The sequence below is a fragment of the Fistularia commersonii genome, chromosome 9, assembly GCF_037954325.1.
Source record: "Fistularia commersonii isolate RoL2024-O1a breed Wild chromosome 9, RoL_Fcom_v1.0, whole genome shotgun sequence".
NCBI lineage: Eukaryota > Metazoa > Chordata > Actinopteri > Syngnathiformes > Fistulariidae > Fistularia > Fistularia commersonii.
The window spans coordinates 4,562,698-4,586,177 of NC_141292.1; the positions used below are offsets into that span (position 1 = coordinate 4,562,698).

General features: G+C 41.5%; 1 protein-coding gene across 15 annotated transcripts; it reads left to right on the plus strand.

The window, feature by feature from the left end:
- The first annotated feature begins 365 nt into the window (after positions 1–365).
- On the plus strand, positions 366–23,268 carry add1 (adducin 1 (alpha)). Of its 15 annotated transcripts, none has more exons than XR_015106586.1 (18): positions 366–574; positions 1,562–1,724; positions 2,245–2,396; positions 2,575–2,655; positions 2,791–2,940; positions 5,396–5,539; positions 5,642–5,740; positions 7,436–7,609; positions 8,297–8,647; positions 11,322–11,417; positions 11,567–11,659; positions 13,028–13,114; positions 14,030–14,186; positions 14,855–15,244; positions 16,084–16,218; positions 17,155–17,192; positions 19,443–19,497; positions 20,754–20,789. XR_015106586.1 is itself a non-coding variant. In XM_086152072.1 (18 exons), the coding sequence occupies exons 1-17, from the start codon at positions 380–382 to the stop codon at positions 19,489–19,491; spliced, it is 2,532 nt and encodes an 843-aa protein (XP_086008198.1). In that variant the 5' UTR covers positions 366–379; the 3' UTR covers positions 19,492–19,497; positions 20,754–20,986. The 15 variants fall into 15 exon arrangements, 13 of the variants coding, with proteins under 13 accessions (XP_086008198.1, XP_086008202.1, XP_086008201.1 ...); XR_015106587.1 differs by having other exon boundaries at positions 17,155–17,188; positions 20,754–20,771; XM_086152072.1 differs by lacking the exon at positions 17,155–17,192 and adding an exon at positions 17,825–17,840 and having other exon boundaries at positions 20,754–20,986.
- The last annotated feature ends 212 nt before the right edge of the window (positions 23,269–23,480 follow it).

Below are 23,480 nucleotides of genomic sequence, written 5' to 3' on the forward strand. Positions count from 1 at the left end.
TTTTTGATGAGAAGTGTTCATCTCCAGTCTTTTCTTCTTCTCTATTTATTTATTGAGCTAATCGTTCTAGCGACCTGGCAATATTTCTCTAATCGGTTTTACTTTCTCTCTCAAAGACTGCAAGGTCAAGTGTTGCGATTCCAGGAAACACGCCGCGGAGATCGATGGAAACCTTTTGTTTATGACAGCATGTAGCAGAGTTTTAGTCTAATTTGCTTCATTTCAGGGGATTCTTGCTTCATAGGAAAACCTTACATATACTCTATAATTTTGAAAACGAGTTGTCAGGTAGTTGGTTTTATTTTTATTTTTTTTTTATCTCAACGATGCTCACGTCATCCCTGAAAATGCATTTTTGAACACAGGAGGCCAGGCCAGGATGAACGGCGATTCGGGTGCCGGCGTGGTGACGGCCCACCCTCCCACCGCGGCCCCGCACAAGGAGCGTTACTTCGACCGCGTGGACGAAAGCAGCCCAGAGTACCAGAGGGAGAGGAACATGGCGCCCGATCTGCGGCAGGACTTTAACATGATGGAGCAGAGAAAGAGGGTCTCCATGATACTCCAGAGCCCGGTCAGTGGAGAGACAACACACTCTCTTAAGTTGTGAGACCGTAATTAAACCTGACCTAACCTAAAGTGTAGTTCTGCAATAGCTGACCTAAATACCTTTCTTTAGTAAAAAGACAGCAACCTTAACAACATCACATGATAAATTCAGTTGATTCCTCAATAAAAGTGTCCAACCCTGCGAACACAAAGGCGGGTATTGTCGAAGGCCTGCCGTATTTTACAAGCACAGCCCGTAAACTGGACCCGCATTTTTTTCTTTTAAATCACATTTTACATTGTTAAAGACAGGACTATGTTGAGAGAATGACAAGTTACAAGCTACTCATTTCCTCATCATATGGTAGTGGTGGTGGTGGTGGTGGTGGGGGGGGGGGATTCAGTACCCAAATCGGGTTTATCTTTAGTAAAGATAAAGTAATTCATTCCACACTTAATAAGAATAAGAATAAGAATAAGAACAACTTTATTTATCCCGAAGGAAATTGTTGTGCCAGAGTTTCAAGTAAAACATAATAATAATAAATAATAGTAGGAAATTGTATGAACAGTGAAAAAAGGGGGGGAGAATAGGAAATACAAATAAAACTATAAAGTGTCAAAGTCAAGGCTATAAAGTGTTTAAAGGTCTTACGTGCAAAGATTTGAAGATTCCCTGCAGCTGAAGAAAGAGGAATTAAAAAGTCATTATTAATGTAATGTATTGCTAATTTTTCTTTTTGACAATTTCCTAAACCGCGCAAATCTGCTTTGTCCAACTGCACCACAATACAGAGATGATAGTTAAAGTGTCTGTTGTAAATACGCTGTATAAATACGTTTTTTTTTTGATTTGCAAAAGTCAATTTCATGTTTTAGTTAACTTCGTTCGATACTAACATTCAAGACATTACAGGATGCTGAGATTGGTAGTTGGCTTTCTATAAATGTGCTTTTTTTGGTCTATCACAACATTATTTCTCTCTCACACGTCTGCAACATCCGCCGGCAGGCGTTCTGCGACGAGCTGGAGACGATGATCCAGGACCAGCTGAAGAAGGGGAAGACGCCCACGAGCCTGTTGGCGCTGCAGCAGATCGCCGACTTCATGACGACCAGTATGCCCTCCATGTATCCCGCCGCGCCGCAGGGAGGGATGGCGGCGCTGAACATGAGTAAGTGAAAGCTCGAATAACGGCGCGACTCCGCAAACCCGGCGCCGCATTTTCCCGTGGTATAAGTGACAAACTCACTGCAGGCCTGAAGTAATGTCTGGATAGAGATCTGAGTTGCATGTCGATCACGCATGGGTATCTTGACGTAAACGTGCAAGGAAAAGGGCGAGATATTGCAAGCCTTAAACTGCCCCAGAACTGAGGGCGCTGCTGCGCCCGTTTGAATGTCAGGCGCATTTCAAAGAAACAATGTTCCTCAGTGTAATCTTGAAATTATTTAACATGAAACAGTCATATTTTAAGCGAATCTTTCCAGACAGCCGGACATGTTTTTATCTGACTTGAATCGATGGGATATGTAACCTTGTATCCATCCCTGTCAGACAGAGGAGAGACACTCTGAGCATCCACCTCTGCGGGGGGATTATCCAAATGTATATTTGGATAGAATAGATGAATAGATCCAAATGTATATTTGAGTTTTCTGCATCAATATTCCTAAAAATAACTCAATTCCTAGGTTTGGGTATGGTGACTCCAGTGAACGATCTACGAGGCTCGGACTCCATTTCCTACGACAAGGGCGAGAAGCTGCTCCGCTGCAAGCTGGCCGCTTTCTATCGGCTGACGGACTTGTTCAGCTGGTCCCAGCTGATCTACAACCATCTCACGGTGAGATCGCTTTATGCTGGATTACATTCAGAGCTGCCATACAAGGCGCAGACCAGACCACCGGGAGAAACTTTCCTTTCGGAAAACGTTTTCAATACCCGCCAACATTCTATGTTACAGTGCAGTTGAGCTCATTTTGATCCAGTTTCCATGTGATCTCTGTCCTCTGGTCCGCCAGGTCCGGGTGAACTCGGACCAGGAGCGCTTCCTCATCGTCCCCTTTGGGCTGCTCTACAGTGAAGTCACTGCATCCAGTCTGGTAAGAAGCACATTTGTTCCAGCCACAGCCCTTCACACTCTCCTCTCTGCATTATTATTCCTCGTCTCTCCTGCTCTTTACCTATCACTTAATATAATTGATAATTACTTTTCCCCTGAACGCGCCACCTTCTAGGTGAAGGTGAATCTCCAAGGTGAGATCGTGGACCGGGGCAGCACCAACCTCGGTGTCAACCAGGCTGGCTTCACCCTCCACTCTGCCATCTACGCTTCCAGACCTGATGTGAAGTGTATCGTCCACATACACACGGCCGCGGGTGCAGCGGTAAGCACACACAACCGTGATCACTGCAGCAAGAGCAGTTTGTCTGAACCAGCACGATACAGTGTTGAAAATGACCGTATTTTCACGACTATAAGGCGCACATAAAAGTCTTAGATTTTCTTCAAAAATCTTCAAAAAATGTGTGGCGCGCCCTATAGTGCAGTGTGCCCTGTGTGTGTTGTTGTAAGGTGGACGTAGTAGAGAACACCATGAGAACGTTAGAGGGGGAAGTGAGGGTATTGATAATACACTGCTCAAAAAAATAAAGGGAACACTTAAAAAACACATCCTAGATCTAAATGAATGAAATATTCTTATGACATACTTTGCTCTTTACACAGTTGAATGTGCTGACAGCAAAATCAATGGAAATCAATTGTATCAACCCATGGAGGTCTGGATAAGAATCTCACTCAAAATTAAAGTGTAAAAACAAACTCCAGGCTGATCCAACTTTGATGTAATGTCCTTAAAACAAGTCAAAATGAATCTGTGTTGCTTCCTGAGTGGACACTATGATTTCACAGAAGTGTGATTGCCTTGGAGTTACATTGTGTTGTTCAAGTGTTCCCTTTATTTTTTTGAGCAGTATATATATAAAAGAACGGGTTTGTGCGTTATGCCGAATATCGTTGTTTTAACAACCCTAAAAACATCGCCGACAAACACATCCAGCCCAGCCAGAACCAACATGGACGAGGTGCCGCTCACTTTCGACATCCCGGTGAGTCACACTGTGGAGAAGAAGGGGACCAGCATGGTAGCAATACGCACAATGGGGTACGAAAAGTTTTCTTGGAGACCACGGTTTCACTAAGTGGAAGGCAGCGCCGGGCGAGTTACGGCACAATTTGCGAATGGATTGTAGATGCTCGGGCTAACGTGTCCGCTGGCACTGTTTTTCGAGCTTTTGCAAAAGCCGGCATTATTTCCGAGGAGCTGCGCGGCACGGAAAGTGACTCTGACAGTAAGGAAAGTAAACCTGGCATGTTTGGTGGAGATTTAGCGCAGCCGTTTAAATCAGAAACAGAGGATGAGGACTTCGATGGGTTGATGACGATTACCGGTAAAAAAATGTGAATACCAAACTCAGTTTTAGTCCCGCTCTATTTTTAAAAACGCAAACTTGTATGCTTGTGTGTGTGTGTTGTTGTCGTAAGGCGTGGTGGAGGACACCATGAGAGCGTTAAAGGGGAAAGTGTGGGCGTGGATTGTATATAAAACCCACGCCCTATAATCAGGTGCGCCTTATATGTGTGTTAAATACATTACTTTTAGTAGGTGCGCCTTATGGTCGTAAAAAAACGGTACTGTATAGATAGCAATAGTTGGATGCTCCAATTATGTTTCATTGTTCGTGTTTGTATTTTTTACTAATTCATTGGATGTAAAAAAGACGTCAATTGAATATTTTAAAGGTGGTAGACACATAATCAGGCTACTTTTAAACAAATGTAAAGTTAACATCATAAGGCATTTAATATCCTGTTTAGTGACCAACTACTTTTTCGACATTTGGATATTGGATGTCCAGAAATCCCACCTTGAAACCCTCATTGGAACCAAACATCAAGCTGTGTCCACGCTTGGGGTGCAGATATTAAAAACATGTAGGATCTTTTCATAAAATACGGTAGAACCCCGGCTTTTGAATGCCCCGAATCCTGAACAAATCGACCTACGAACAAGCCTACGAACGCACAAAAAAAACAAACACTGGCGTACAGCACCAGCAGTTGTGCGTGGTACTGCGTGTTGTTTACATCGTTCGTCATTGTGTTCCCATGAAATAACGACTTTTTGTGCTTTTTTTCCCAGTTAGTTAGCCCTTATTATGGCTCCCAAAAGTTAAAAGTGCCAGTGAGAGTGGAGTTAAGAAGTTAAGATGTTTAGTCGATCTGAAGAAGGAAATATTAGCTAAATGTGAGAATGGTGTTCCTGTTACAGATCACACCAAGTACAACTACATGGCTAAGTCAGGCATCTGTACAATCCTGAAGAACAAAGATGCACTGAAGACAGCTGATGTGGCTAAAGTCTTAGAAGAAGTAGAAAAGTGATTGCGAGTTCGGATTAATGAAAGACAGCTTGCTGGAGATAGCGTTAGCAAGGGTCTCATGCAAGAAGGCTTTAATTTTGCATGCCGATTTAATGAAGGAAATGCTCAGTACACATGCTAACAACAAGTAAACCCATCAGAATTTTTCAAATAATACGGTATGCATTTTTTGGGACTGAAGAACAGATCAATGGGATTTGCATTGATTTCAATGGAAAAATTGATTTGTTAGCAAGCGTAGTCAAAAATAAATTACATTCGAAAGCCGAGGTTCCACTGTACATTCCGCTGCTAGGTGGAAACATACAGACATTTCTCTTTCTTGGTGAGTTTCTATGTATGCACGTCAGCGGAGACGTACACATTAAAATATAATATATATGTTGTTGGCTGCAGGTGTCAGCCATGAAGTGTGGCCTGCTGCCCATCTCGCCTGAAGCTTTGTCCCTAGGAGAGGTGGCGTACCACGACTACCAAGGCATTCTGGTGGATGACGAGGAGAAGTTAGTCATACAAAACAACCTGGGCCCAAAAAGCAAGGTGAGTTTTTTTTTTTTCCCTTTTGTGTGTTTTGGCCCTATATTTTCATTCACGCTGTTCTATAGATTTTTATTTTTGCTTTTTTTTTTTCAACACCCCTAGGTGCTTATTCTTAGAAACCATGGCTTGGTTTCGTTAGGGGAAACAGCGGAGGAAGCGTTCTATTACATCCACAACCTGGTTACTGCCTGTGAGATCCAGGTGGGTAGTGACTTTATATATTTTTTTTCTTAACTAGATTTTATTTGTCTATACCAGGGGCCAGCAACGCACAGCTCAAGAACTCTTTTACCATCCTGCTTTTACTCCCTGTAGACAATAATGAATATTTACCGTATTTTCTGCACTAAAAGGCGCACCTAAAAATCTTCTCAAAAACCAACAGTGCGCTCTATAATCCGGTGCGCCTTATATATGGATCAATATTGAGCCGCAAGAGGTCTGGCAACTCCGGGAAGCAGACGCTGACTCCATTTTCTCCTGTAGAAGAAGTAGCGAGCGGTGCATGTTGGGATATATGACTGTGCAATGCGTGGATTTTCATTTCCATTCGTGCGTGTGTGCGTACACGTCGCTGAAGTAGCCGCGGTAAAAACGGTAAAGGGGCAAGCAAGTAGAAGTGTCTCTACAGTCACTATTCCAATGAAGGCAACAGCGCTAGCACGCGAACATAACATCAATGAATTTAGAGGCGGTCCTTCTTGGTGCTTTCGTTTTATGAAACGCTTTGAACTGTGACAAATGGAGCTGGAAAAACATTGTTTTCAACGAAGGCGACGCAAATACTGGTAAGAGGAACCGGTACGTACGGTACCTAATTCTGAAACCTGTTTTGGGAGTGAACGCAGTTGTCAGAACGTCGGTTTGTATTCTATTAATAAAGTTTCACCGACTTATCTGAATGTTTTGTTGACATTCCCTTTAGCGCAGCTCCATTTAATGGATGCATCACGCAACCCCAGCCACTACTGTAGCTTCTATTATATGCGGCTTATAATGCGGTGCACCTTAGATATGATTTTTTTTTTTTTAAACAGGCCATTCGTTGAAGGTGCGCCTTATAAGCCTTATAGTATGTAAAATACAGTAATTTAAATAAATTTCAATTATTTTTTTATTATTTTTATCAAAACTCGATATTTTAAGATTATGGTGATCTTGGAACATTAAAAATAAAATGTCCTTTATTTCTTGTTGCTCAAATTCTGCACCACCCAAGGGTGACGCCATTTATATAGCTTTTAAAGCCCTGAGGTGTGGAGACTGCACAGAGGTTCAGGAGCAAAAATGACATTAATGTAATTACATTAATGTAATGTAATGTATGAATATTTTAATTGCCTACTAAATTTGCATATCATGATTTTGCGGCGTTCAGCGAAATATTTCTTTTTTATTTGACAGCACACGCCAGTACATGTATTAAAATGATGATAGGACACAGACGACATTTTTGGTTTGCTGCAAGGGGATCATTGAAGTCTTGTCTTTTATTCCATAAATATGAGGAGGACTCACATAGTCATTGAATATCTTATTTGAACTAAACATTCAACCCAGTCTTTTTTTTTCCATTTCTTGCTCAAACCGCATGCTGAAATTGAATTTCATTTTCACAGTAGCACTGATTTTATAATTGTGACCCACTACAGTTTTTTTTTTTCATACATAACATAAAGGAGAAAAAAAAAAAGATATGTACAATGTTATCCTCATTTTCAAATCTCGAAAAGGGTTTTGCGGCTCCCGGTATTTTTTTCTTTTTTGGGAAATGGGTCCAAATGGCTCTTGAAATGTCGAAGGTTGCCGACCCCTGGTCTATACATCGATGGGTTTTTGATGTATTTTTCACAAATCCCTACTGTGAATTCATTTTTTTCCGTATCTGTCTTCCAGGTGCGAACACTGGCCAGCGCTGGAGGACCAGACAACCTGGTGATGCTAGACCCAGGGAAATACAAGTCGCGCTCACATGTCCCCGAGCCAGCTGGCGACGGGTCCTCTGTGCAGCCCAAGTGGCAAGTCGGGGAGCAAGAGTTTGAGGCTCTCATGAGAATGCTCGACAACTTGGTAATTATACGAAAAAAGTAAAATATTTTCATTGTACCGCTGGGAAGTGGTGTATTTTTTATTTATAATTAGTGTTTTTGTCACGGTGGATTTATACTTTCCACTAATCCGTTGCCAAATAGTGGGCACAATGGCCGTTTGTAATTTTAATAACCTGCAAGAAATTGTTTCTTTGTCAAGAAAATATTGTATTAGAATAAGGTAGGCACTTACAATATTCTATTGTAAGTCGCTTTGGATCTATTGTAAGTCGCTTTGGATAAAAGCGTCTGCCAAATGTAATGTAATGTAATGTAAGAAAATGACAAAAAAAAAAAAAAAAAGAGGGAAAAATATCAAGAATGTCCAACACCTCTAAGAATGCACAGGTAATGAGATGGGGGGAAAAAAAATCAAGAAAATGACAGGAATGTTTATTTATTTTAATTTTTTTAAAATGATTAAATGAGGGGCCATATCATTCGCCACTGTCAGGAATTATACTGCTAATTTTATGCGGACATTTATCTGATGAGATTTTTTTTTTTTTTTAATTTATTGCTTTTTCTAAATCGCTATTGTATATTCATAAAGAAACAGCAAGGGCACCTGAATATTGCCCTGCTCTCCATCCTAGGATGTCACTAACCACCAGTCTCATTTCACTTGTTTTTTTTTCCTTTTTTTTTTTTATTTTGTCTTTATCAGGGCTACCGGACAGGCTATCCATACCGCTGTCCGGCGCTGCGAGACAAAGGTAAAAAGTACAGTGACGCGGAGAACGCTCCCTCGGCCCACGGTGGCTACTCATACGGGGAGGACAGTGACTCTGGTGCTCGCTCCCCGCTCAAACACAGCTTCCAGCGCGGCCAGCGCGACAAGACCCGCTGGCTCAATGCCGGCGGTCGGCCCGACGAGCCCTACGAGGATGGGCCCGAGGGCGGCAGCCCCAAGTCGAAGCCTAAGGTGTGGACGAACATAACACACGATCACGTCAAACCCTTGCTGCAGTCTCTCTCGTCCGGTGTCTGCGTGCCAAGCTGTATAACCAACTGCTTGGTCTGTGCCTACCTTATTGTTAATAGTAGATCTTACAGCTGTGTTGTTGTTGTTGTTGTTGACGGGGAGGTGGTCTGCATCGTGAGATTTCCCGGCGCCGGCTCAGGGAAAAATCCAGCACAAAGCTGAAATCTTAAGAATGCGCTTTTTGATTGGTCAACCTTTGCATCCTGATTCAACTGATTTTTTTTTTTTTTTTTTTTTTTTAATGCTCTCAATTTTTTGATATCCTGGCCTCCCAGGTCCTCACGACGCCCGTCCAGCTCCCCACAGCATGCCCCACTGCATGTCTAGTCGTGAAATGCATTGTCGGTGTTGATGTTTTTCCCAAAGGAGCGAGCAGCAGGGGTGCGGAGCGAGTCCCCACACGGACCGGTGAATGTGGCTAAAACTAGTGACGCTGCTAAACCACACTAAGGCTCACCGCCCTGTGTGTCCCTTTATTTTATTTATTTATTTATTTTTTTCTTTTTGTTTTGTCCGCTTACTCTGTTGCTTTGTGACGGATCATTGAAAATACATTCAAAGCAATGACCGAGTGAGATTTTTAAGGTTTGCCTAGTAAAATCTCGTTCTTGTCCCCGTGGGCTGAGGATTTAGCCGATTTTTTTCTGTCAGACTTGAATTGCTTACAAGAGAGTGATGGCATGTGTTTGACTGAGAGTATTTGCTTTTTCTGATTGAATATAGAGAAACAAAAAGAAAATATACCCTGGCAAAGGAGCGATGCAGCCTGATCCTCTTTGTTTATTTTCCCCGAGTTGTTTGCTTCAGTCTTTATTGTTTCTGCTCTCTAGTTCTTTTTTTTTTTTTTTGGTTAATATTTGAGCTGGTTTTTTTTAGAGTTTTAGGTTCTTACCTGCATGAGTGGGTTTGTTCAAAAGAGGGGGAAAAAAAAAAAGAATCAAAGAAAAACCTTGAAATTTGACCTGACTTGAATCAATTATCTCCTGTTGGAAAAGTAGGAAATATAGTGTTGTGAGACTCTTTCTCAGTGAGTATATCATGTTACATGTTCATCTCATATTCAGCCTAACCCCCGACCCAGCTACCTCCATCCAGAAACCCTTCCTCATCTAGCCCTCCCCTCCGCCCCGCCCCGGTTCGGCAGCTAATCAGCCAAGCTTTGATCGAAACAAACTAATGGTGCCATTAGTTCACGCTTTGAAAAAAAGACAGAATTCAGTGTTTTGTGCATGAAAGCTGAAAAGTTTGATTTATATATATATATATATATTTACATATATTCACCTGCTGCTCATTCAGCTTTTTTTTTTTTTTGTGTGAGAAATGGGTCCGGCCTTGTTTTGCTTTTCAATCATGCTGAGCATTACCAGGTTCCCTAAATCTGTTTGTGAAAAGCAGTTGGGGTTTTTTCCACATTAAGAGGAATGTGTTTATTAAAAAAAAAAAAAAAAAATTAAAAAAGAAAAAAAAAAAAAAAAAAGGGCAATGAAAGGTTTCATTCCTGCAGGAAAGATACACTCCTTTCGTCGTTCTCAGCGTTGCGACAATGGCTCTTTGTCCCAACGTGGGCGAGTGTCCGCGGGTGTTTCTCTCTTATCTCTGTCGTCCTTGTTGTCATGTATCAGCCCGGAAAAATGACTTTGGTGATGCCAGCTCACCCCTCACTGCCACTCTCGCTTCGTAAGCCAGCCTCATTGTCTCCTGCCTTCTCATCCCCCTCAACGCCCACCGCCCTTCACCCCCCCCCCCCCTTCTTCCTTCACCTTTTTCTCTTCACTCCGTGATGCGTTGACCTTATTTTTCTTGCCTTTATTTTCATGTGTTCAAGTTTTATTTCGTCAATGGTGATGACATATCTTCGGACATTCTGAACGTGTTAGTTTCAGATGATTCCCCGTGTGGTGCAGTAGTGTACTGCATGTATGAAGAATTAGAAATATAGGTCACAAGAATAAAATCCGGTGGTTAATCCAAAATGCGGTTGGGAAATCATCCAAAGCCAAAGCAATACTCTAGAAATCAATAATATTTCTCATCGTACGTACCCTTTTTCGTTGCTAATGAATATTTAGAGTTAAATGGCTATAATTTGTTTGAAATTATAAGATAGAATGTGGCTTTTATCGTCCCACAATGGGGAAAGTTCAGTTCACAACGCAGAAAGTGGACAGTGCAGCACAGGTAGTTAAATAAAAAAAATATTAAAAGTTAAGATGTACAAAAGTATCAGAAAATATAAAAATATAAACACTCTTGTGCAAGAAAACAGAGTATCAGCTGAAAACAGATGCTTACAGCAGCAACATGAGTCTATTGACGAGTGAATGAATGAAATACCGATTGTTAAACAGTCAAAAAGCAGCTCAGTAATACCATTATTTTAGCACTATAACAAACAATGAGTCACTGTATCATGTAATTGCAATATTGAAATATTGAAACGCCTAAATTCGACTAGCCACTCCAAACAGACCAAGAAGAACAAATATTTTATTGTAAATAAATACACTGCTCATCACCAGTTCTACTTCTGTTCTTTTACATTCATCCCACTTTGTCCTTTTCAGTTAAGCATGATTCTGTGTATTGTGTAGCCTGCATAGTGTTTGTCTTGATTTTTTTTTTTTTTAATTTATTTTTTGTGCCAGAGTTTTCACAACATCATCCGTCTTCATTCGTATTAATGTTCTTTGTGTGGTGTTTACAGTGGACAAAAGAAGACGGGATCCGTCAGGCCGCTGTAGCCAATCAGTTCATCCCATTGAACACCAATCCCAAGGAAGTCCTTGAAATGAGAAATAAGGTAACGCAGCTCCATTAATGCCTCTTGATTTTTTACATTTTTTTTTTGTCTTCCTGTCATGTGTACTCAACATTTGCCCGCGGCGGTCCGTCTCTCGGACAGGATGCGCTTTCATTCTTTCATTACATCTGATTGTCGATGCTTTGCAGATCCGGGAGCAGAATCTGCAGGATATTAAGACGGCGGGGCCTCAGTCTCAGGTCCTGTGTGTCGGCACTGTCGTAGAACGCAGTTTCAACCAGGTCAGTCTGTGAAAGTCTTGTGAAAACCCCGCTGCTGCAGCCACCCTGATCCGAAGAAGAATATGTTTCTCACGTTAATAATATTCCGCCATAATCCCCCCCCCCACACACACACACATTTTCAAATTATTTATTCAGTCTCGGACTAGATTAACCCCTCAGACCAAATTGCTGCAGAGTCTGCGCGTGTGTGTGTATGAATTTTGTGGGTGAAGTTGTCCCGGAAGCCAATCGGGGGGGAAAAAAAAAATTGCAAGTCTAATTGGACCCCATCAATTTGTCCTGGAGTAACTTCACCGGCAATAATGAGCGTTAAAAAGCAAGGGTGACATGGTAACTGTGACATTATTCTTTGACCGCAGAGATTGTCAATCTGGCAGGTGAGTAGAGAGGAAACCCTCCTCTGCCCCTTGGAAACATGGTGGCTCGGGCTGCGTCCATGCTCATACACCGATTTGTATTCTACCGTACCAGTTTCCGTTCCCCTCCGAGCGAGGCTATTCCGTTGTCGTTTTTTTGCGGGCTCTTCTCATTCGACAACCAGGAAAAAAAAAATCCAGTCCATGTTTTTTTTTTTTTTTTTTTTTTTTTTTTAATTACATGCATGCACTCACCATCCTCTGTCTGTTTTCGACGGGGGGAAAGAAAAGATGGGAAACATATGCGCTGCAGTTTGCATGATTGCAAGGTTACCTTCGATTTGGCGTATTTCCACCCGGAAAGATCGCTAAGAACTCCTGAGGAGAAGAAGGTCCTTGAATATAAAGAAATGGTGGTCTTTATAGGACCAGGACAAGGTGTGCTGCTGTGTTTATCAGCCTGAAATATCATAAACACGCAGTACAGCACCCCCTTGTGTGGATGTTTTGCCCTCGCAGTGCATGGTCCTGCCTTGCTTTTCACTGCCACATATATTTTTCTTTTCTTTTTTTTTGATAAACAGCTCTCTTTGCATGCACCTCTAGTGTGTCTGTGTGCCCGTGGGAGTCTGTCTGAAAAACGGCAGAGGTGGAAAGTATCAGTTTTACTGGCGTAGCTATTTTATTTTTATTTTTCCAAGGGTACACTTTGTTTAAATAGGTCAAGGTTCTTACAGAACTTCTTTTCCGGAGGGAAAATAATATTACTTTCACACTATCCTCTACTCAAACCAGTACACTTAATTGTGTAGCAGTTTAAAATGACAAATTGAGCAATCCTATTGGTTAATTAGGGTTTTTTTTAAAGTACTCTTTCCACCTTTGCGTGCGTGGAAACCGGTATGTTTGCGAACGGCTGCGTGCCTGCCTGATAGATTGCTAACATGAATGTGCGAGTGTTAAAGAGCTGGGTTCTGCCCCCCTTCCCTCACTGGGTTTACTATTGCAGGACGCCCCTCTGTCTGACTGTACAGACACTATTGATGGCCTCGATGTGTCCGAGGGGTCCTATAGTCCTGCTAGATCAATTAGAAAGGTACTTACAGCTCCAGTCTCCGATCTTGTTCACCTGCTATTCACACCATAAGCCAAATGTTCCCCTCAACCTACAGGTGGAGTCATTCCGCAACAGTGTGTGGAGCAAAATGCATTAATCTCATGGACTTCGTGAAGCTGATCTGGGAAAAAAAAACATGCCGACAACTTTTCCGCAAATTCAAAATTCACAGGTGTCTTCAAATCGTGAAGTAAAATGCCGTAACGTTTCTTCCATTGTAATGAAGTATACTGCAACAGGGATGTAAAGGTGGCGGGCATCGGATCCGAGCTCAGTGCAAGCGTCCTTCAGCCGCGACCGTCGAAAAAGAGCGAGCAAGAGAGAATGACAGAGCGATAGAAAGCAAGAGTGTGATAGAGACGGGGGGGGGGACAGACACAAAGATCTCACACTAATAATAATAAACAGTAGCGCTAACATTCACATGGTACAATTGTAGTGTTAATATTTTTAAAAGAAATAATGGTGGGCAGCTGCAGTGGATCAAGCCACGCCCCCTTTAAATGTATTTATGGTTTAAAGAATAAAGAATTCAGTCTCTGTTTGTGATGCTCTGCCGCTGTCTCAATTTTTTTTTTTCTCCAACTTTGGAAAGTTTCTGTACACCTGCTATATAATATATGGAATAATTCCCAGAAGTAGCCATGTCTGCATCATTGGACGGCCTGTTGCATCTAACCCCCGGGCTCCGTTCTTACACAACATGTCTTACATTTCTGCTTCCGCTGCATTTAAACTCACATTTTCAAAAAAAAAGAAAAATCTCCTCATCTGATAATCACACTCCAAATAATTACAATTTGTCTGACAGCATGTGTCACTGCCGCCTGTCTGAATTGCACTGATGACTCTTCGCCCGCCGCCGCCGCCGTCTCTCTGCTCTGTGTCCTGAAGGGGGAGTTAGTGACGGCGTCCAAGGCCATCATCGAGAAGGAGTACCAGCCCAAGGTCATCGTCAGCAAGCAAGGTCCCAACCCCTTCACCAGACTCACCGACCAGGAGCTGGCCGAGTACCGCCGAGAGGTTGAGCAGAAACAGAAAGGAACCGAAGGTAAAGGAAATTAAAATGCGTGGGAATGCGATGAATATATTGTACCTGTTACCACGGGAACCGGACCACACAATCTGACTTTTGATGACCAGCCGGTGTATCAGATTTGGGTTTCACAATCATTTTATCCGCTTCATTTTAAAGTGAACACCGAACAAGTCTTCAATTTTCTCAATTAATGTCTGAACTTTGATTTTATTTTGTCGTTGAAATATCATCTCCCTTTGTTTTACCGACAGCGTTACCACCAAAAGATGTCTCATTTAAAAGTAAAGGAGGAATGTGCTAATTCTAATGTAAATTATAGTTTAACATGTGACTCACAGAAAGACTCTCGTTAAACTAGTATGAGATTTAAAAAAAAAAAAAAAAAAAAAAGGTCATGATTCTAAAACTACCATGATTAAGTAGCTGTATTTGTGGAATGGTTAAAACATTCATATGGACTTTACCATATTCAGGATCAGATCTAGTTTTGTGCTGAGACCATCCTCTGTTTGTCAAAGCAGGAAGAACTTGGTTTTGCATTTGTAGATTCATTTCTAATATTTTCACTGAGAAGAAAAAAAAAACCCCACAGTTGTTGAACCATGCAGCAAAATCGTGATGTATAGGTTTGCCGCACAGTGACGTTATTTCTCCATACACACAAACACACGGACGCACAGCGCAGAGGCAAGACGGTTGTAGCGAGGGGTCGGACGCCAGCGTATCGTCTCCGAACCCCGAAAGGGCGCACAGGGGTCAGGCCCCGGTCGCCACGGCTTTGCCCCCCGCAAGCGACTCTCCCGGCGTTGAGGAAGCCCCGCCCTCAGCCGCCACCCTCACTACCCCGAGCTCCGCCTCCCTCAGCCCGCTCAGCGCCGCCGAGCCGGCTCCGGAGGACGCGGCCGCCGCCGCCGCCGCCGAGATCGTTGCGGATGTTTTGTCCACCGTAGAGGAGATTTTTTCCGCTCCGGATTCCCCACACAAGGAGTTCCACTGCGCTGTGCTGCGAGCCCTCAGCAAGGAGCCGGCAGCGGTAGGCAGAGCTAAGGCGCCGGCTCCAGGTACATCAGGTGAAGCGGAATCCCGCCGCTATTTTGGCCTTCCGCTTCCTCCTCCCCTGCTCCGCCCACTGAGATACTGGGATTTTCCCCGCCTACTTGTGTTCTCTACTATCTCTGGGCATTCTGAGCCTGCTTTTATTGTCCTACCACATGCAAGTCCCTCCCTACCCAAAGTTTAATCAACGGTTTCTGTGCTTGATTTTATTTTATTTTTTTTTTCTTTCCAATCCCAATTCCCCCTCTGATGTCTTCCCAGAGGCATCAGATGAGCTCTGGCCGATTGTTTGTTTCTGCAGTTTGATTGGACGAGGAGCTGAGGAGAAAGGAGGAGGATTCCAAGAGGAAAAACAAAACAAAATCAAACCAAAAAAAAAAAAAAACTCATTTGGTCCCCTTTATTTCAGGGTTCTTTCCCCCTCCAAGTTAAGTGTTGTGCTTTTCCTCTGTCATCCAATCAGAACACAACCCTGTGTGGACTTTGAATAATGGTGTTCTTTTGTTTTTGTTTTTTTTATTTTTGTGCTAACAAGTCCCGGATTGGATTTTTTTTTTTTTTTTTCCGTCCACTTTTCCTCTTGTGCCTCCAACTCCTTAACGCCACCCGTCGCTTTGACTTATCTGGCTTGGAGTTCGGGTCACCCGGGATTACTTTCCAAAGGATTTACAGCTTGTACCCAATCTAGCCTTCTCTCCCCCCCCGATTTTGATTGTGTGTTTTCCCTTTATTCGTTGTTCCGTGGAGTGCAATCATAACTGCCGTTAGGAATATAACAACAAGATTTCAATGTGCAGCGTTTTCTCGACCTACCTTGAAAAGTGTCTCAACCTTCCTTTCTGCTTCTATTCAGATCAAGATCAACTAGCAGAACCCCTGGAGCAGCAGCAGCAGCAGGAGGAGGTGGTGGTGGAGGAGGAGGAGGCGGCGGCCAAGGGTCAGAAACCTACCTCCACACCCCCCAGCACCCCGGTCAGAGCAGAGGAAGGTAGGTTGGTCCGAGATCTCCCGGCCCCGATTGGCATGGGTCGGATTTCGCAAGGTTTTTTTTTTTTCTTTCCGGAGAAGGAATGCAGAAGCTCTTGCCTGTCCACCTGGCTGTCTGTCGTGGGGTCCGACTACAATGTTGTGTTTTTAATAATACTTACTACAGTCGCTGTGCTGCGTGTTCTGTAATAACAGGCCAAGAGGTTTGACTTGATATCAAGAGAAATTCAAGCCCTCTAAAGACCCCAATTCAATGTTAAATCTAGCGTATGGTAAGTTGATCCATGCCGACTTGAAATCGCACAGTTCTGCCCTGCATGAACTTTTCTAACGTCATTAAAATTACTGATTTAAAAAAAAAAAAAAAAAAGCTTTGTTTGTGAAGGTAATATTGGTGGAGAACTGAACTGATTCGGCCATCGCTCAACATCATTCAAGGGCATTTTTCAAACTTCAAATTCCTACCAGTGTTATGCCTTAAATAAAAAAAAAGCATTATTTTAATTTGGTTGACTCTCTGGGTACTGACATGGCAGTTTTTATTGGAGAACAATACTCTCTTGGTCTTTATTACTATTAGATTACACCTCTTGTCTTGATTTGGTGTGATTTTTGAAGGTCCCACATCAGGTTCTCCTGGATGTCGGCTCTCGGATCAGAGGTGCCATCTAATATCTGAAATGATAAATAACATGTCTCTCTCTGTATGGTATCTCCTTTACCTTTCACTTCCATTTTTCATCTTGATGGAGTCCAATAAGAATGGTTGCGAACCATTCTTTTTTTTTTTTTTTTTTTGATTTACTTCCTGGTTTTCTTTCACATTTTTATTTCTCTTTTTTTTTTTTAATTTAACACTGTGCCTGTGGTTTGACCTGCATAGACATTTGTTTCTACTTGTGCTTTTTTTCTTCTTTGTGGCTGCGATTACAATCAGGAGATGGAAATACAAAAGAGTACCTGTTACCATAGTAAGTACGTACTGTTCCAACTGCCTTACCACCTCCCTGATCCCTCTCTCACCTCCACTTCTGTGGATCTGTGTGTTTTCTTTGCATGGCCTCAGTCGTAACGCTGTCCGAACTAACTCCGCCCTGGGTTTGTGTGTCTGTTAGTAGGTCTGAACTCTGACCTTTCTGCGTTGATGAGGTTTCAACTCGTAACTCTGTTCTTTCATATATTCTAACAAGGATTTAAAAAAAAAAAATGCAAAATTGACAGTGATTTTTATATCCAAATACATGAGAAAAATGAATATCATGACCAGAGGCCATAGTTTTCTCTTGCTATTTTTGTATTTATGATTGAAAACCACTTGTTAATAAGTGGCGTGACAAATCATCCCCACAAACTCTTTTGAATTATCGGAAAATAAACCAAAGATCCGTATCTATATTTTTCTTCCTCAAAGAACCGATTCTGAGGGAAACCTCTCAACCCTCCAGTCTTATCTAACCTCTCTTCTTCCCCTGACAACGGTCACCTTCAAATTAACCTCCCTGGCCCATATCCACATCCTAGCGATGCAATGTGACTTTTTGCTTTATGTTTCCTGACGTGAGCAGGTAACATGTCAGAAATGTGACAGGTGTCTTTCTGTTTCACAGAGCAGTCCTTTACCAGGTAGAGAAAACCTTCTTATTTGAGTGTGGCTTTCGAGACGCTCCTCCCCCGTTCGCTTCGCTGAGACTCGCCGCAGGTTCAGAGGGTCGAGGCCCGTGGCTTGGCTGTGCGGAGCTTAGTTGTTTTGGGTTTTTTCTCGTGCGCGCCGTTTTGTCAGGTCCCGATGACGGGTGTCTGACGAGGACCCGCGTAGCATGTGAGCCGTGAGAAGGCCGAGCCCGGCCACGGTTGTTCTCCCGTCCGGCTGCACGGCAGGGGCTTGAAGAGGCGGTTCCTGTGCTATTTGGGACCCTTAAATTCAGCTCTGCTATCTGTGGCTTCTTAACACTTTGCTGGGAATTTTATTTCATTTATTCATTATTAAAAAGCAGCTGCTTAATAATTTTACAAAAAGAAAGTCTTTGCTGGGAATTTTATTTATTTATTAATATATATTCATTTTAATTAAAAAACTCAACTAACTACTCATTTTACAAAAAAAACAAAAGATTAATGCTTTGCTGGGAGTTTTATTTATTTGAAATTCATATCAACAAACTAGTACGTTTACCAAAAGAAAAAAATACGAGGGTTTCTCAGCAAGACGTTGATCTTGTTTTGAAGAAAATGCAGAAAGAATTATCATCATGTCATTTTTGCCCAATAAAAGTTGAATGTTGTAAACAAGTTTATACAGCAAAAGCAACAGTTCCAATAATCACATGTATCCATTATTCAAAGGCAGATACTTAAAAATGTATTAAAAAGAAAGACTTTGCCGGGAATTTTATTTATTTATTAATATTTATTCATTTTAATTGAAAAAAAATCAACTAACTACTCATTTTACAAAAAAAACAAAAGATTAACGCTTTGCTGGGAGTTTTATTTATTTGAAATTCATATCAACAAACTAGTACGTTTACCAAAAGAAAAAAATACAAGGGTTTCTCAGCAAGACGTTGATCTTGTTTCAAAGACAATGCAGAAAGAATTTTCATCATGTCATTTTTGCCCAATAAAAGTTAAATGTTGTAAACAAGTTTATACAACAAAAGCAACAGTTCCAATAAACAAACGTATCCAGTAGAGCCAAATCAGAGCCTATTCTTAAACAAAGAGGGTGTCAGCAAAACTTGAAAAATGGCTTAAGCGATTATTTTAAAAATTTGACTATTTATTTTTCGTAAAACACGCTTTGTTATTTAAAAACACCCTTAAGAAAAACGACCACTGTACGTGCTAGTTAGATTCCATTGTGGGCTGTCTGAGCATTAGAGCTCTTAAACCTGCATCATCATCCCGATCTTCTTCAGAAATTCGCATCATCATATTATATTTATCGCAATTTTTAATCAAACAGCTGTTGAAACAAGAAAAAAAAAAATGCATCACGTAGAACGTAAAACAGTTTGTGTCTGGAGCCCCAGCAACTGCTTGATTCCTTCTCACTGCAGTAGTGAGTCCTGCTGGTGTGTGATGATGATAATATTAATAACAAAAAAAAAAAGTGCAAACTTATCTTTGGTTTTGTTTACTTTCTCGGCTTTACTTTTTATGCTTTCTCATAAAAAGTGGGATTTCTTTGGTTATCGAGTACAATTTTTATGTGTTTCTACACAGGGTGGAAATGAGCAGGGGAACTGCACTGGTTAAGATTTCCCTGTTTTGAATGAAGGTAAAATAGAATAAATAATTACGGTTTTGGAATGTAAACCAGAAACGATGTTCAGCTGCTGTGTTCGCAGTCTATTGGATTGTTTTTTGTCAAAACGGTTAAAGTAGCGAGTCAGTGAGAGATTTGTTTTCGCCGTCAGAATTGTCTTGAACTTAGGGCCTCTGCATGCTCTGCAAGAGGGAAACAACGCCAACCTTTTCTCGCAGCTTGTCCTCCGCACGTCATCAGGGGACAATTATTTTTTTTGTATCGCGCGGATCGGTCAAACATTCGAAGTGGGCGTGGTTAATGCAGGAAGAGCAGAGGTTATTTTCAGTCCAGTGTCTATTGTACATTGATGGATAGTTTTCAGGAAGAATCTATGAAGAGATGAAGTATGAATGAATATATATATATATATATATATATATATATATATATATATGTATTTATACATATCAGGACTGTCTCAGAAAATTAGATCTTAATCTTCTGTAATGCAATTAAAAAAACCTAAATTACTTTTTCATGAGATTCTAATATTTTGAGATAGTGTTTTTGAGTTTTCTTAAAATGTAAGCTATGATCAACAATATTAAAATAATAAAAGGCTTGCAATATTTCAGTGTTTTTTTGTAATGAATCCAGAATGTATGACATTTTTGTTTTTGTAATTGCATTACAGAAGATAAAGAACTTTATCACAAAATATTCTAATTTTCTGAGACAGTCCTGTATATACACACATCATCCTTTCAAACATTCTTCCCAGCAAGAAGAGTCCTGGTGCGGTTATTCAGAGTGTCTGTGTAGGTCCTGCAGAACAACAATAATGAAGGAGCTTCATCGGAGTCCCTAAATTGTCTAGACATGTGATGAGAGTGATTGGTGGCGCTGCGATCGACTGGGAGGCTCCAACCCCCTCACGAGACTCAAAGCTGGAAAGATAATGAACGACTGACATCTAGTAAGGCATATGAAGACGTGCAGATGGCCATTAATTCTCGGAAAGTGGTAGCCCGACTGTGTGCACAGCCCAGAAAAGAAGCTTGTCCTTAGCATATTCCCGCTTCTCGCAGAGTGTGTAGAGGCCTTAAATCGGTGGTGTGGAGGTCGGACACTCAAGAAGCCGGGTTTTGCACGAATAGGTGTTTATTTATATTGAGCGAGTCCTCCACGTGTTGCTGTTTGTCGAGCAGTTGATGAACAGCAGCAGCATCATGAGCAGTCTCATTGTTCTCAGAACAATAATATGTATCCTCTTACCCCCCCATTAGAGTCCTTACCGGAGCAAACCTACAAGGATGAGAGCGACGCAGCCACCCTGAGACAGACCCTTCCAGATTTGACGCCCGACGACCCCTCTGAGCTCCCGGTGCTCCCCGCCGACGAATCCGCTTCCGTCCCCGCCGCCGTCCCCGCCGCCCCGGACGGCGAGGAACCCGCCGACGCCGGAGACCAGGAAGGCGAGGACTCGCCCAACAAGTCGCCCTCTAAAAAGAAAAAGAAATTCCGCACTCCCTCCTTCCTGAAGAAAAACAAAAAGAAGACTGAATCTTAGACAAGAGGACGTTGGACGGGTCGCCTGCTTCCTCACCTTTTACGCTTCGTGTCTGCTTGCATCTCACACCCTTCAAACAAGCCACATTTACACACTCCTATCCTTTTTCTTGTTTTGATATAATTTTGTCGTCGGCTTATTAACCAATTTTTTTTCCCCCCTCATTAGTGTGTGCCAATTTTTTTAATGCAGTGTCAAAAGGATTGGTTGCATAAAGTTTTTCTTTGTCATTATTTAGAAGCTTTTACTTGTGAATGAGTGACGCGTCCTGTCCTGTCTTATCCACTCGACTGGCCTTTTATGCATGTCTCTTAGCGCAGACTCACAAGCCTGATGTGGGGTTGAAGGATTTTATCGCCCTAATTTTTTTGTTTTTAAAGTATTACTTAATATTATAACCATTAGAATGTATTGGGATTGTATCAAAATAAGTGTCTTTTTAAAAAAAAAAAAAAAAAAAATGAATGCAGAAAGCTCAACTGTAACTAACCTGTGGTTAATTCAGAAAAAGAAACCTCTAATAACAAACTACTAATCTGACCTGAAGTTGTGCTCCCATGTATCTACATGTCAGCAGGCCAAACAGTTAGACTTGCGTCATTGAGTTATCTTGTAAAATGCAATCTTGTAAATCCTGTATTAATGCATCATTGAATATTTTCAGCCACACATGTGCAACATTTGGATATTTGACTTTTTCATACTCGAAATCTTTGGCATTTGACACGGCCTTACAGGTTTGCCGAACGGTGCTTGAGCTTTTTTGACTATCTTTTAACGGCGGGCCCGGCGTTTGACAAACCGAACCCATCAGACCGGATGCCGTCTTAAGCGTCAGACGCCGGTCGCCGGTCCCGTCCACAAGCGTCGCGCTTGAATATTTTCAAGGCCGATGGTGCGTTTGCCGCTTGCTGAAAATCTTTCACAAGAAAAGAATGTGTGAAAAAAACAAATTGTTTTTTTCATTTCTTTTATTTTCGCCCCCTTTAATTTCTCCCCGAGCTCATTTCAGACAGGAAAAGGCACAAAGGCGTCTCATTGTGAGAGATTTCATTTTGTTCAAGATGATGTATTTTACTTTCTCAGAGAATTTGAGCCATGATTACTTGCTGTGAGAGAGAGAGAGAGAGAGAGAGCACTGTGATAGTTTCATTGTTTTTTTTCAATTCAACCACTGTCTGGGAACTCCCACCACCGTTTGCATTTATAGGGACTCACAATAAAAAAGATAGATGCATTCACTGTATAATCTGTCATATTTCATAACCTGGAATTTCCTGTGTAACTTTTTTCTCCGAATCTCTGTTTGTTTCCAGTAAAGACACAGTGTACACTGGAGATGATTTTTGTTGTTTTTGTTAGCATCGCTATTGAAAGGTGTGATCGATGATAAGCTCTGCTGCAGGTTATACGGCATTAATACCAAGGCAGACTCCTTGTATCGCTTCATGTGCTTAGTCGTTCCATTTAATTGAAGGGGTTCGTAACTAAGGCTCAGCTATATATATATATCTATATATATTAAATATGAATAAGAATGATAATGAATATTACACAAATCAGAAATATGTTTGCGATACATAATATGATTAAGTATGGAACAGCATGTCAGCAATACAAAACAACTTGTTAGGGTATAACATAATTAATTACGCCCCGGAGGCGAAGGAGATTGTCAAACAGGAGCGGGATTGCTTTGTCAACTGAAATTGTATATTACAGTTTTGGCTTTGCACAGATTAGAAAAAAAAAGAGCCAATGATGTCTCTAGACCAAACGATACTTGATTTTAAAAATCGATAGATCCCAGCCCTGGTTGTGAAGATACTAATCAAATCTTGGATACTTAATAAGCCGCTGCCTTTGTTTGTGGTGTATCAAAATCCTTACACGCTAAAATAAGGATTCTGAATAGCTGGAGGACTGCATGTTTAAAGTGTTTAGAGCTTGTAATGTCCTTTACAGAACTCTACCTGACCCTTTAAATTTTAAGTATATTTTAATTTAGCTTTAGTGGTGCAATACAATACTAAAGGCCTTTTATAGTTCTGGTTTTCATTTGAATTGAACCCTCCTTTTTTAATGTCACTGCTATGCTGATACGTATTATGTCTGAAATACTTCCAATTAAATGTGTAATTCCAGCATTTATGGACTTAATACTTTCACCTGTTGTCTCATGGTTTTGCCTCATTTCCAACCATGAATTAAAAACACTACCTTCAAATAAAGGGCATTTGTGATCGAAGTCATTTGCAAAGACTTGCCAGATGTGGACATGGCATTCTTGTGTCCACAGTGACACCTTTCATGGAGAAGGAAATTGATCCATCTCGTATAAGCCTCAGTTTTTTGTTAGTAAGTTAAAAGACATTGCATTGGCTTATATCAACCAACATCTCATATTTAGTATTCCATCAATAACCTTTTTGAAGTGGGGGGT